The sequence below is a fragment of the Dysidea avara genome, chromosome 7, assembly GCF_963678975.1.
Source record: "Dysidea avara chromosome 7, odDysAvar1.4, whole genome shotgun sequence".
Classification (NCBI taxonomy): Eukaryota; Metazoa; Porifera; class Demospongiae; order Dictyoceratida; family Dysideidae; genus Dysidea; species Dysidea avara.
In genome coordinates, this window is record NC_089278.1 from 16,273,584 (window position 1) to 16,288,175 (window position 14,592).

Below are 14,592 nucleotides of genomic sequence, written 5' to 3' on the forward strand. Positions count from 1 at the left end.
GTAATGGCAATTACGTCCTTGCCCAGACATCTACCTTTTGTATTTGTGAACACTGACATGTTCATCATTCTTGTGTCCTAATAGCACCAGGGAGGCCTGTTTTTTTGTTTTTTTTGGCAGGGTGCCTACTTATCTCTTGAAATGTGTTGGTTGACATGGTCGGTACATCCACTGGTGGTTTGTTCTGTTTCTGAGTGACCTTAGTAGACTTCTCACAATGATTTAGTTTTTCCAGGCATACCAACTTTGTTGGTGGTCCTGTAAATGTCCAACCAGTGCCTCTCTGTCTCTCAGATGTGAAATATTTCCTGGTGTTGATATAACTCTTCTGTTTCATTTACCAGAAAATCACCACCACTAGTGAATCTAACTTCACACCACTATGTATACTGTCATCTCATTATGATTACAGTAGTGCCCCTGTGCTCACTATTGGAAGTCATGAATGTGACCCTTGCAGTTTTGAATCAGTCAACTAAACTGTGTCTAATGTTCATTAAGGAAACCTGTTCAACACTTAATTATAATTGTGTCCTGGGTAAAGATACCCTATAATTACAGTATTCAATCAATATTTCAAATTTCTAATACTTACTACGTAGGTATATATGTGATGTAGCTTTCATGTTATTACAACACAATTTATTGGTGCATTGTTTAGTTGGAGCAAGCATTTTTGAAGAAATGTTATATATAAACGTGGATATATATCAAACTGCAACCACCGCATGTCAAGCTACTGGTGAACCAGTTCCAAACATCAGTTGGTACTTTAATGGTGTTATGATAAATGTGTCAGATACAAACAAGTACATGATAATGTCAACATCATTAAACACAACTGCTACTGAGAACACACTGACAGTGTACAATGTAACATCATCTGATGTGGGTAACTACACATGTTTTGCTAGTAATGCAGTTGGCAATGACAGCAAAGATGGTTACCTTCAGGTTAATGGTGAGTTGTGTAATGCAATAAATATAATGAATGATGTTCATTTTATGTTTATCTATTTTAGTGGCACCCTTCATTTATTATCCTATCAATGATGGGGACACATTTAAAGTACCTCAGGATGATAACATAACAATTAATTGTTCTGCAGTTGGTTTTCCACCACCTTCACTTCACTGGATGAGACAAGGAGCTGTATTAGATGATGAGAGAGTTTCTGTTCATGATGGGCCTGTAGAGTATTCTGTGATAACTAACATCACAAGAGTAACAGTTAGTTTGGTAATCACTAATGCTTCTAGAGATGATATTGACCAGTACATATGTACTGCTGAAAATTTCCTTGGTAAAGTCAGCAGGATATTTCAACTAATAGTGCAGTGTATGTTTGCCATTGTATGATTCATATACTGTACTAGCTTTTTGCCTTTCTGTAACACTATTATGTGTACATATGCAGAGTTGGGGGTAACTAGTTACTTTTGTAACTAAGTTACATAACGGATTACTTTTAAAGTAACTAGTAATATAACTAGTTACTTACTTTGTAACTAGTAACTTGTAACTAGGAGTAATTGTCTGAAAAGTAACTAAGTTACAATAGTAACTAATTACAATAGTTACATTGCAACTATAACTAATTATGCTTTAAAAGCAAGAGCACTTCAATTTTTGTGCCATATATGCTACAGCCACATTAAGTAGACAGATTCTGTGTACTGTTCTCTATGAGTAAAGACGTAGCAATAATTAAAACTGACTTGAAATAGCCACAGAATTGTTATTTCAAGTGCACATATGTATTGCATCCCTTAATGATGCATATCTGAGCAAAATGCATGTTACAAAAGTAAAAAACAAGTCATAATTTATACTACAAAAGTAACTAGTAACTAGAGTACTTAGTTACCTTTTGAAAAGTAACTGTAACTGTAACTAAGTTACATGGGATAAAAGTAATGTGTAACTAGTAACTAGCTACTTTTCTGAAGTAACTACCCCAACTCTGTACATATGTGTAGCTGTGCAATAGCTTATTGTACGTACCAATTGCATATGTAATGGGATTTACGAAAAGGGGTCTTCCACACACATCCAATTCTTTAAGCTTCAAAGACCATAACTTAGTGTTCAAGGAACATATATAAAAGCCGAAATCTCATGCTATGTTGGTGCTCACTACTGACCAAATGTAACTTCAATAGCCTACTTCAATCTGAAGTTATGAGTTGTCAAAGTTGATATATGTGTAAGACCCCTTTTTTGCCATATAGACATGCAAGTAACCATTATTACTATAATGCACACTCATGGCAACTAAGGCATATGTAGCCATATATGTGACTGGATTTGGGAATATTAGCAACTACCATATGTACAGCCCTTGTATCATAAGATTGATGTGTGTTAGTGTATGATATCATTAACAATTTCCCTGGTTTTGTTCTTCTGTCTGTACATACCTGTACTTTTATAATTTATTTTTATTGAATTTCTTACACTTCAGATCATGTCAATATAGAAAGCCAGTCTGGACATGATGTAATCAACGATTCCATTATTAATGCTTTTAACAATGCAGAGAGATCTGTAGTATTACACTGTGTTACAGTCAGACATCATGAAAATGCTACATGGAAAATTGAGGGTCAAACTGGACCATTTGATACAGCTTTTACTATACTAAACTTCAATACATACTCATCCAGTGTAATGATCATTGATACAGGAATAAGCATTTCAGCTATCCTAACTTGTATGTCTCAAGCCAGTGGAGTGTACAGAAGTGTAACTATAACAACAGGTGTTTTAATACATAATACACATGCTTATTACATACTGTTCATTACTTACCTTTTGGTTTTGTTTTCTAGAAAACCCATTTCTTCAGTTGCACACTCCAAACCATATAGAAGCTGTAACTGGCACAAGACCTGTTATCACATACACTATTGCTGTTGATGCTGATGGAACTAGGGAGGGACAAAACAACCTTAGCTCTGTTGCATCAATTACGTTTGCTAATTCAAGGGCTGAGGAATTTAGTGTTACTGAACAAATCTCTCAGTTTAGAGAAACATCATTTCAGAATTACAGTTATGTACTTCCTCCACTAGATAACAGTTTACAAGGAAATTATACATTATCAGTAGGTAAGTGTGTGTACACTTAAATTGTTTGAAATAATAATTTTTAATTGTGTAGAAAGTTTGGAAGGAGATATAGCTAAAGAAACTGTATCTGTAAGAGTAGATCAAATAGGTATGTTTCTTAGTTTATACCTTGAGTTTGTGCTTATGCAAATATTACATGTACAAACTTGTAATTTCTTTACTAGTTGTATATTATAATAATATCTCATGTGCCAAATTTGTAGTAATTGTGCACAGAATGTGAGTATTGTCATGTATGTGCACCTAGGGACCAGGGTTGAAACCACGTGGGTCAACCACATCACATTTTTTCTCCATCATCTGGGTTGGTCCCGCTTTATTAAATATCCGGATTGGAATAAATTAATTAGACTGACAATGTGGAAGTGTATTAACATGTCACAGTCTAGCCCTACAGCATGCCGAATTATCGGAATTGTGTGTTACTGTCTGTAGCATACATGAAGCCACACCCTTAGTAATATGTGTTGCAGTCTGTAGATATACACAAATCCATGTCCATTACAGTCTGTAGACTAATGAGGAGGCACATGCAATAATCAGTTCTTATATACATCATAGTCTAGTTTTGCATCAAGCCAGCTTCTTTCGTAAGCCATGTCACTCATTGGGAATGTGTTTTGCCATCTGTCTATAGGCTCAAGTACGTTCACTAACTCATTGTTAATTATACCTGTTTTGTTATCATATTTGTACCTGTATGTACTGTATGAAGTTTTGTTAAACTGGATCACATCCAGTGCTATCTTGGTCAGTGGATCATCTGGGTCAGCATTGCTGACCCAGTTGAAACCCTACTTTCAAAAAAGGTATTTAGAGCTGTTTTAAAAATATAATTACATATAAAGTACAATCACTGTTAAAAAAAGGTGTTTACAAAACACCTTTTGGGGTGCTATAGCTGCCATTTATACCAGGTTCCTCTAAGGGTGTTCTGTTACACCCATAGGGTACTTCAATTACACCCATGGGGTGTAGAAGACATTTTAAAAGAAAATGGATTGTTTTCTTTGTCATACAGCCAATCACATTTTCACCGAACAATTTCAAACATCAGATCATTGACACAAAGAACATACAAGAAACATGGATATGTGATAGTAATACATACATTCAGTATCATCAACTCTTTCTACCTCTTATAGTTTTCAGTTTGTATTTATAATGTAACCAATAAGCATGACTTTCGATTGTGGGTTTCATTTTAAAAGGCTCTGAAGTGAATTACTGCATGGTTGTCACAAGAAATAATACAGTGTATATGTACAAGTACATGATAATGCCATCACACTGTCATCTCACTGTAATTAGCACCTACACAAATCTATTGCATGCTACATCTTATGTATGTGCATGAGATACATCAGTAGTAGAGTCACATGCTGTATGTCTTCCATTGTTTTGCCTTCTTCATTGTTTATGATTTAATGAACGTGCTATGCTAGCTGGAAGATATTTTTGTTTGTAAATGCTAGCCTGTATGCTCTTATTGACTTACAAACTTAATGTGTGATCGAATTGTGTTAACTAAACCAGGTGTACATAAACACCAAAGAGTGTTGACAAACACCAAGAAGTGTTCAAAATTGAATTAGTGCAGTGCAAACACCCAAGGGTGTTCCTACCACACCAAAGCAGGTGTGGGTGTTTAGGTAACACAGCAACATGGGTGTTCTCAAACACCCAACTTTAACACTGATGGATCCTGTCTTAACAGCCACTGGTATGTAAAAGGCCACCGCTCTAACCCCAGTAAACTTGTTATATGCTAATGCATCTGTCTAAATCAGCCAATTGCCTATATATATTAAGGCCAGAAATCTTAGTTCAACTTTTACATGTTGCACTGTTCAGTTAAAGTTTGTGGTGAACATGCAGTACACATTTACATGGATTTTGTCTTCAACTAGTGGATTGTCAAATTTGGTTGACTGAATGCAATGCCTCTAAAGGTTATGCAATTTAGTAACCTTCAACCCCTTTGTTAGTGCCCCAAGTAAATGTGTTAGACCCTGTAAATAGTGCTTCCTTATTCAAGTGTTGCTGCAGGGTCTAGAGTTTAGTAAATTATAAAGACCCTTTGCTAGTATTGTGTGACTATTATGTAACAACCAACCTTTTCACAGATAATATACAGTTGACTACATTGTCTCATCGTATTACTGTACTTCAAGGAGATAGCATCACTTTGCAATGCTTACCATCACAGCTGGAAATTGCTATACAGTGGTTCTTTGATGGTGTTGAAATAACAACATCATCATTGTATCAACTCTCACCTCCTATTTTAAACCATAACCTTACTATACCACATCTTAGCAACACTAACACTGGTGACTATCTATGTGTTGTCAACATTAAGGAGAGAATTGAAACATCCATCACCCTCAATGTTGTTCCAAGTTAGTGTGGTAATATGTATTATTATTATCAAGAGTTAATAATAGTAGGGAGGGTCCCTACTATTATTAACTCTTGTTATTATGTATTATTATTATCACATAGTTGCTATTAATTGTAATTGTTGTAGCATAGCGATGTGCTGTTCATGAAATTAGATTGTCTTTCTTCATTATAGCTTGTCTGAAGGATTTTTCAAATGGGTTGCTTTGGCCCACATCAAGACGAAACACAACAAGAACGCTGAAATGTTCAGAATTGCATCCAAATCTTCGTCCTGGAGTGACCATTAACAGATTTTGTAAACTTGATGGTAACTGGGGTACTGTAGATTTCAGCAGTTGTACTGCTCTACCTGATGCCATTCCAATAGTGATAGTGTCTTTTGAAGTAAATGTTTCTAAGTCTGATGCAAAGGTTGTGTCAGAAAAAGTGAGCGTATTCAAGGATTAGCATACAACAAACCTTAGTATACATATTGCACTGTTTCATGATATAGGCCATCTGTATTTGATTTTACAGTCATAATCGTGTCTTTGCAATAATTTAGCACAATAATGTTTACTTATTGAGTGTAATGACATGTTCAGTTATGTAATATACTGTTCAACAAAATTCCATCTGTTATCATTTACTACTACTGTAAATGCTCTCCTGTACTCTTACTGTTGTTGTAATGTATAGGTTAAGAATCAGCTAGAAAATAACAGTAATGTAAGTTTTGAAAGCATTGATCCCATACTGTATGATCTAACACTAACTGGGAAGACTGGAATATCGTTAAAATTAACTCTGTCTAATGAGAACTTTGAATTGATGGATGATCATCCCAAGAGTTATTTGTCAAGTGACATTGCTATATTTAACTATGTGACTGATATCTACATACCAGGATGTAAGTGATAATGTTTCACAAGTGACTTTGTTCGTATAGGCACCCAGTATTAGTTGTATCTATACATTGCTGTAAGGTGTGTATTTTTATTTTTATATTATCACAGCAAATTGCAGCTGCCTGCAATCAGAAGGTAAAAGAAAAACAATTTGTAAGGGACCAAGTTTGTCACCTTGTTACTGTAATGCCTATTCTTGTCAGGTAATTATCATAAAATAATATTGTGTGCGATATATTTTGACCTTGGTAATGGGATCATAGCCACTGCATACAAAGTTTAATTGACAACCTATTGAACAGATATACAGGAATACAAAGTTAAATACTATACCCCGTGGTGGATCCAGACTTTTAAAAGACAGGGTTCCATCCTGGAGTGTAACTTTGGTCTAGCTACCTAGTTGTAATATTTCATAGCAAATAATCTCTCTTTAGCAATGTTTCACTGTACTATTTATTTAACAATGCAAATAATTGTAAAACATCAAAACAATAATATTATTTGAGGAACCTATATCATATAAAGATGCTGGGGTAATAGTTTCAAGTGATTTTCAGGTATAATGTCTTGCAATAGTATCATTTCTTTGACTAGTAAACTAACTGAATTTATTTCCAGCTCATCAAGTAATACTATGGTTCTTCCAAAAGGAAGGTTCCATGTAACCCTTGGGATCCTTTGGAATTGAGCCTCTGATACACAAAGCTGCTGCAGTAGTAACTGAAATGGATTGTTCTGCAGTTCATATCACAACCTAAAAAATGATCAATGGAAAGTTATATCATATAATGTAGTTGGAGTGTAGTACTACAACTTCAGATTGATTTACTCTAATAAAGTAGTCATGTGTTCTAATATAAAAGTTAAGTGGTTGTGCATGGCACAGCATACTGTAATGCAGCAATCACATTTATGATGGATTCTTTACTTCATAATTTAGCTATCTGATACCAAATGGGAACTTCTTTTGCAATAGTTTGTAATTTGCTTGCAGCTTATAATGGTTGAAGTTAACAGGTTTTGCGTTCTTGCAGGTATCTGGTAGAATGGCACTTATGATGATGGCAATCTCTTTGGCTTACAACAGTGGCAAGTCTTTCATTGCAATTGATTATCAACTGTTTGTTTTGCCTAAAATTTATATATCCATTGTATACAGAATTAACCTTGGCATTACTCAGAGAGTAACCATGTGTACTGTATATTTGTTTTGTTTTGATTTATTTATTTATTGAATATTATACTTGTACATCATTTGTATAGTGCAACTCTCCATTTGTTGGAAGAGATGGTTCATGTGGTCTGGACAGTGATGGTGATAGATTCCCTGATGTTCAGTTAAATTGTGCTGGACCAGAATGTGAAAAGGTACTGGTTAATCACTGTAATACGGTAGTAAACAAGTTTTAGGATTGAAAATTAATGGCTATATATTTTCTGATCTGTTGCCCACAACATTAAAGTAAAATTCAGAACTCAAGAAATATTGATTGTAAAGTAGCATGCCTAGTAAAATCACCTGAATATAAACGAAAGATGCAATTTGATTTTGAACTGACCATGCTATATATTGTATTAAATTTATGTAGTTCCATTTTCTCATCCAGGATGAATGCGTTGATGACTACAGTGTATATCCTAATGGTACTCAAAATCCATTTGTGTGTAACCCACCTTCAGTGGATAATGGTGAGCTCTCATATAATACTGTTATTATAAAAGTTTTGCAGTAGAATCTTTGTGGTGAGTATTATTTGCAAGTGATGGTTATGTTTCACTTTACTATATTTTTCTTGTGATATAAACATATTCTGACTACTAGAGGTCAGTCTATTTTGCTTCCAACCTTTATGCACCTTATTTTATCTATTTTGTTCAGTATGTTAATTGACCATTTTCAACTGCATAGCTATAATGTCATATATAACTGTTTTGAGTTTCACTATTTTCGCTTGCTCTTCCCATACAATACAAGAAACTGTAAAATGCTGATATGTTGTAGTACTTGACTGTTCTGTTAAAGTATCTCTATCTTTTTCAAGTGAAGTGTTCAAGTGTATGTTCTCTAGTGGATCCAATTTATAAAATCGTACCTATTATGTTCTTTAGCTAAAAAATTGATTGTGAATTTGCTGAAGCCTCTCTCTCCTCCCCTGACTAAACCTTCACAGTATTGGGTATTCACATTCTTTTAAATAGAAACCTTCATCGGATGTCACTCAGAAAATGATACTGAATGGGGGATCAGATGGCCAACTGCAATGAAAGGAGAAACTATTATACAATCATGTCCTGGTGGAGTTGAATCAGTTGGTATGTGTGTATGTATTATCATCTTACCTACTTGAACTTAGATGTTGTCTTGTGCCAGTAGTAGTATCAATGATTCCTAAGGTTCCATTTATTGTTGATACCGAGTGAACAATGGGCAGGTGGTTTAAGCTGAAGAGGAATTTAATAGTGCAATTATGTATTATTATCACTTTTCACACCTTAGATCAAAGAGGTTACATTAGTCATATATACTTCTTTACAGAGATACAATCAAATGCACTTCAAAAGAACAAGTCACTTTTATCAAAGCAAGCTTCCTTGATGTGGCATTGTTGCCATCAGTTCTTTTTGTAAACATTCAGGCCAAAATTGATTGTATAATTAAGTAATGCTTATGTGATTATTACTATGAATTAGATTTTCCCTACAAAATGTACTCAGTTGGAGTGTTTTGTTATCCTTGAAAACTAGTGCTATAGTTTATTTACAAGCATAATGACGTGTTTGAAATATGGACCACACCCACATTGCAGACAAGATGAACATAGGAATTCTACAATAATGCTTTCCCCTCTAGGTCTTTATGAAATACAATAGAGCCTCAATCTTCATTTATATATTGTTTTTCAGGAATTGTGAATGACTGTTCTATTAGAGTATTTGAAGTGAAAGTGTATGTTCTATTAGAGTATTTCAACAGATACAAATCAGTTTTCTGTACAATTCCTTTATCTGAACACTTTTACTATTGCCTTAGACACATTGGAGTTTGGATAATTGAGGGTTCACTGTAGTTGTTAAGTGGTGTGACAGCTTTAAGCATGCACGAAATCTTGTTACTGAACTTTTCCGTAATCCCTAGGATTTATCCGTCCATATATAAACAAGTGTAGCCACATGATTACCTGCTGTCAATCCATATAATTTTGTTCATCAGGCTTGCATATACCAGTGGTTGGACTTGTATTGGCTTGGGATCCCCACATGCTACTGTATACGTAAAAAGTTTGAGCTACATTTTCAAATTTACAAATTTCAGAATGATTTTATGGAGTTTTTGAATCAGGTTAGCTATTATAGAGGATAGAGCTAACCTTGATAATCCCCTACTTTTCAAAGACAATAATTTTGCAGAGAGCTAAACCACCATGAAATCTGCAAAAGTTACGTTCCTCAAGAATTTGCACCTTTACAATATTAGCCTGCTACATATTAGCTGTAACATGGGTACTCGGGAAATGCTTGATATGAAAGCTTGAGGGCTGAGGACATACATATTAGGCAAATCTTTGGAACCCATATTACAAATATTGTGTGTGTGTGTGTGTGTGTGTGTGTTATGCTTTGTTGTACAATAAACATACTGTTGTATGAGGCCTGTATCACTTAGCATAATATGCATATGAATTATTGTCAAGGACTCGCTTCAAGACTGTGTGATGGTGATCCTGTTGATTGGCAAGAACCAAATGTAGAAAACTGCTCAACAGTAGAAATTACCAGAATCATGGAGGAAGCAAAGCGTCTTGAAGAGATTGCTGCAAGAGTTGTTGATCCAAACAATGCAGATCTAACAGTCAATATAGAACCTGAAGTTTTACAGCTTATTAGTAGCAAATTGGCTGATATTACAAGTACCATTGATGAGGCAATCTTGCCTAATGATCTTGGAAACACTTTAGGTACTTTAGATGCATTTTTAAGGTATTGAATTTGTTAGTGATTGAGATGTTAAATATTAAAGAACTGTATACATGATCAGTGGTGGAGGAAGTAGTTGATGTGAGGAGGGGGAGGGGGGGCTGGCCAGAGTATAGAATCTCTGACAACAGGGGGTCTGCCTCCCAGAAGCTATAACCATTTTAGCTTTTACAGTGTCTCAAAGTTCACCAGAATCATACAGTACAATAAGTACGACAGTACTGTATAGTAGGGACCACAAAGGAGTAGGTGCGGCCCATGGGATAACATCACCCAAAAACCAGCCTCAATTTTTCCTGATGATTTTATGATGAGGCAGTATTGGTTAGGTAAAACTAAGCCCAAACAAGTTTTCAGATCGACCTGAAATGCTTTCAACAAGTTGCTACGGAATTTAAAAAAAAAATAATGAAATTTTCTACTGACTGACTGACTGAGTAACTGACTGACTGATGCCTTCAGACAATCATAACTTGATAATGCTAGGCTACGGGCTTGGGTTTTTCACTGTTTGATGTCGTTTTGTCCTGATAGGTGCCTTTTGGCATACCTCAGCATGTACAGTGCATTCTTCATGGACTTACCAGTGTCCTCCTTTGTGTCTGATTAATCTATGCTGACAGCGAAAGGTGTCGATTTGGCGGTAACACTTGATGGCTTCTCTTCGTAATGGAAACTGTCTGTATTTTTCATAGTGGCTATTTTTGATAGCAGAGGTGCTTTTCAAACAGTTCTTGATTCGTACTGCTGTGTAGCGGGTTGAACATAGCCAACAAAGAAGCATAATGGATACTTCACTTTTCAGATGATAACTGATATAACTGAGGTGCATGGCACTTTTTTTCTTTTAGTATGCATGGATTGCAAGGGTGCTTTTCAAACGGTTCTTAATTCGAAAATGCTGTGTAACGCGTTGAACATAGCTGACAATGAAGCGTAATGGATACTTCACTTTTCAGATGATAATTGGGGCGCATGACACCATTCAGATGCGGTATGCATGGTTCACCAATTATTTACAAAAAAGTTAACAAACAAGTACACAGAAAAATTTAGAATTTTCAACTAGAGTAAGGACCATATAGCACATCGATAAAAGTACTGAGACAAGCTGGAGTAGTGCACGATATTAAATCACAGTAAAACAATAAGAAGCGTTATATCCCTACTGTGCATTTCCATTATATTATCTTGAGCACAGCAGAGATATAACACTTCTTATTGTTTTACTGTGATTTAATATCGTGCACTACTCCAGCTTGTTTCAGTACTTTTTATTGATGTGCTATGGTCTCTACTCTAGTTGAAAATTCCGAATTTTTCTGTGTACTTGTTAATTTATAGGCACAATTTGAAGTATTTCAACTAAAATACCAACTTTTTTTAGTCAAAAGTATTTAAAACAGGTTATTTGCAGACTATGTTTCAGGGTTGATAAACACACATCATTTATAAGCTAGTACAAAGGAGTCTTTACAGATCTGGAAATACTTGGTGCTTTGGTAATACTGTGACACCAACTTTCAATTCAAGTAAGAGGTCGGTGATTTGATTCCCACAGTAGACAAAAATTTTTTTCGCTTTTACACTACTTTTAGTAACACATTTTTGAAGTGTTTTGACTGCTCTATTAGGGTATTTAAGCATTCTATTAGAGTATACTGATTTTTTTACGTTTTTCAGCCATACTCCAAGAAGATGAATTTTGGCGATATATCATTTTTAGGAGGGTTAAGCCCCCTTCACAGACGAAGGGGGCTTCAGCCCCCTAGCCCCCTCCTTTCCGTCACATATGTACATGATACCTACTCTGTGGTTATATTTGATTTGGTGATGTAGGGCCACTATCATGCATTTCCTGTATTAATTGTCTAGTATTGCAGATGATATACCAACAGCAATAGGTGTAAACATTTTGGAGGTATGTACATACCTATATTTCTTGTCATTTGTATAATACAGAAATCAATTACAGGATTTAGTGGATATAAGTGATAACATCCTTGACTCTAGTAACATGGCTTCTTTTAGTACACTAAATAACCAAGAAATGGATAAGGTATGTCATCATTGTGTACAGTTTATCTAAAAATGCAGAAGCATGAACAAATAGGGTTACAAAACATTAATGAAGACCACTTTAGAATGCATAATTTGTTACATACGTATAGACATTTGTAGATAAAAACACCAAAAAATTTAGTTTAAAATTATAAAATATCTACATGTACTGAGGGCTGACCTTCTATTTCATGTACTACTCTGGTGTATCCTCCCTTGGATCTTCTCCTCACATAGTAAATGTTTTTATCTTATATGTATATACCAAACATGAGTCTGCGAATAATGTCCATGACAGCAGGATTTTCACCACAGTTACAAAACTACATGAATACACTTATTTCACTGTCAAAATCAGCCAGTTAAGTGGTCTGCTTCTAAGCCCTGTCAGTGACTAACCATATGAGTGGTCCAGTGGGCATTTTTCTTTATGCAGTAAGACTGGTTTTCTTAGAGACAATGACATAATGATTATAAGTCTACTATTTTACAGGATAACAATGAATCACAAAACAGTGTGGGAACACAAGTCCTTCAAAACACAGCAAGACTGTCTGTTGTGGTTGGAAATACTCTCAAAGTTGATGGCAACGAGTCAGCTAACATTACAATAGTCAGGAAAAACATGGGTTAGTACAATATGTGACCGGATTTGCGAAAAGGTACCTTTTTCACACACAAAATTTGACCCATTATTTGAACTTTAAAGCTTCATAACTTTTTGATCATGGCATATAATTGCTTGAACTTTTCAATGAATGTAGCTACAGCATCTGGCTACATTTTGAAATTAAGAGCAAGGTAATCAGTATAAGGAGTCAAGTGTTACATCATTTTGTTTGCTGGTATGTCAAATGTGTGGAAAAGGTACCTTTTCGCAAATCCGGTCACATATGAAGTCTGTTTAATGCATGTGATGTTTTATCTACTGAAATTCTTATGGCTTCACCACAGTTATTGATGCTCAGCTACTATCTCAAGCAGCCATAGACAATGGTACAAACATCACTTTTCCAATGGAAGGGAATGGAATAGAAAATATTTCAGCTACTTCCAAAGTTCCAGCTGCAGCATTAAGTAAGTATAGTTTTGAAAATTGTGTAATGCTCAGGGCATTGGCATATGTTTTCAGAGGAATATCCTGGGGTAGTAACTAACACTTACCTGAGTAATCCCTTTTTCCTTCCTAATGATTTTGATGGGTGAGTTGTTTTGTTCTATATACAGATGCCTTCATGTATCATAAACAGGGATGGGAAGTTCAATCTTTCATCTCCTGTCCTTGTGGTCAAGCTTACAACAGGGAGCACTAACAAAACTCAACTTCCTATGGATGGTAACTTATTGTTAACCTTTAGTGAATCTGAGGTATGTTGATGAATAGTAACAGTAGGTAGCGAGGAACTTTATTCATATTCTGTGCATTAAGAGAATTGTGCTGTTACATTATTAGAACTCTAAACCACAAAGATGTGTATTTTGGCAACCTCATAGGTATGTATACGTACATATGCATACACTATATAGTGTGCAAGGTATGGATCCTTTTTTTATTATTTCCATTTGAAAGTTCAACATGGTCAGATGAAGGATTGATAACTACAAGAGATGAATCACCAAATGATTCCAACCTTACTATTTGTCAGTCATCACATTTAACTAGTTTTGCTGTTATGGTAGATGTGAAGGGTGCATCTGAGTCTTCGGTAAGCAAAGATTAATTTTATCTTCATTTCTATACCTGTATGAAATATTTTTATCCTTCACAGCCTAATGGAGCCAAGGCTTTATCTATAGTTAGTTATATTGGCTGTGGAATTTCAATACTTGCTCTGCTTCTAACAATGCTGGCAATTTTGTTTTGGAGGTAGTGAATAAGTTTGTGTGGCGTGAAATAACACTACATATCTGTGCATTATACATCTGTATTGGGAAAGTATACATAACCACTACATGTGTCTAAAAGAACATGAATAATGATATAGCATATAAATATTTTAGGTGTGTCATTGGCAAAGAAGGTATACAGTACACAATACTCACCATTATGCACCAAACCTTTTCTGCTGTCATTAATAATACTGACCCGTTGTGATGTCATCAATTGTACAAGATGATGTATAAAATT

The 14,592-nt window shown here is 35.1% G+C and overlaps 1 protein-coding gene across 1 annotated transcript in view; it reads left to right on the plus strand.

The window, feature by feature from the left end:
• Positions 1–14,592, plus strand: part of LOC136260159 (uncharacterized) — a 66,301-nt gene that overhangs the window by 28,357 nt on the left and 23,352 nt on the right. Inside the window, exons 10-31 of the mRNA XM_066053790.1 lie at positions 662–961; positions 1,023–1,340; positions 2,466–2,762; positions 2,833–3,111; positions 3,164–3,220; positions 5,259–5,534; positions 5,711–5,964; positions 6,217–6,427; positions 6,534–6,628; positions 7,692–7,796; positions 8,036–8,117; positions 8,628–8,741; positions 10,121–10,406; positions 12,279–12,324; positions 12,379–12,462; positions 12,958–13,093; positions 13,419–13,541; positions 13,597–13,666; positions 13,715–13,832; positions 13,918–13,958; positions 14,035–14,170; positions 14,234–14,331. Of these exons, the coding sequence (XP_065909862.1) occupies positions 662–961; positions 1,023–1,340; positions 2,466–2,762; positions 2,833–3,111; positions 3,164–3,220; positions 5,259–5,534; positions 5,711–5,964; positions 6,217–6,427; positions 6,534–6,628; positions 7,692–7,796; positions 8,036–8,117; positions 8,628–8,741; positions 10,121–10,406; positions 12,279–12,324; positions 12,379–12,462; positions 12,958–13,093; positions 13,419–13,541; positions 13,597–13,666; positions 13,715–13,832; positions 13,918–13,958; positions 14,035–14,170; positions 14,234–14,331 (3,526 nt within the window). The remainder of the gene's footprint in view (positions 1–661; positions 962–1,022; positions 1,341–2,465; positions 2,763–2,832; positions 3,112–3,163; positions 3,221–5,258; positions 5,535–5,710; positions 5,965–6,216; positions 6,428–6,533; positions 6,629–7,691; positions 7,797–8,035; positions 8,118–8,627; positions 8,742–10,120; positions 10,407–12,278; positions 12,325–12,378; positions 12,463–12,957; positions 13,094–13,418; positions 13,542–13,596; positions 13,667–13,714; positions 13,833–13,917; positions 13,959–14,034; positions 14,171–14,233; positions 14,332–14,592) is intronic.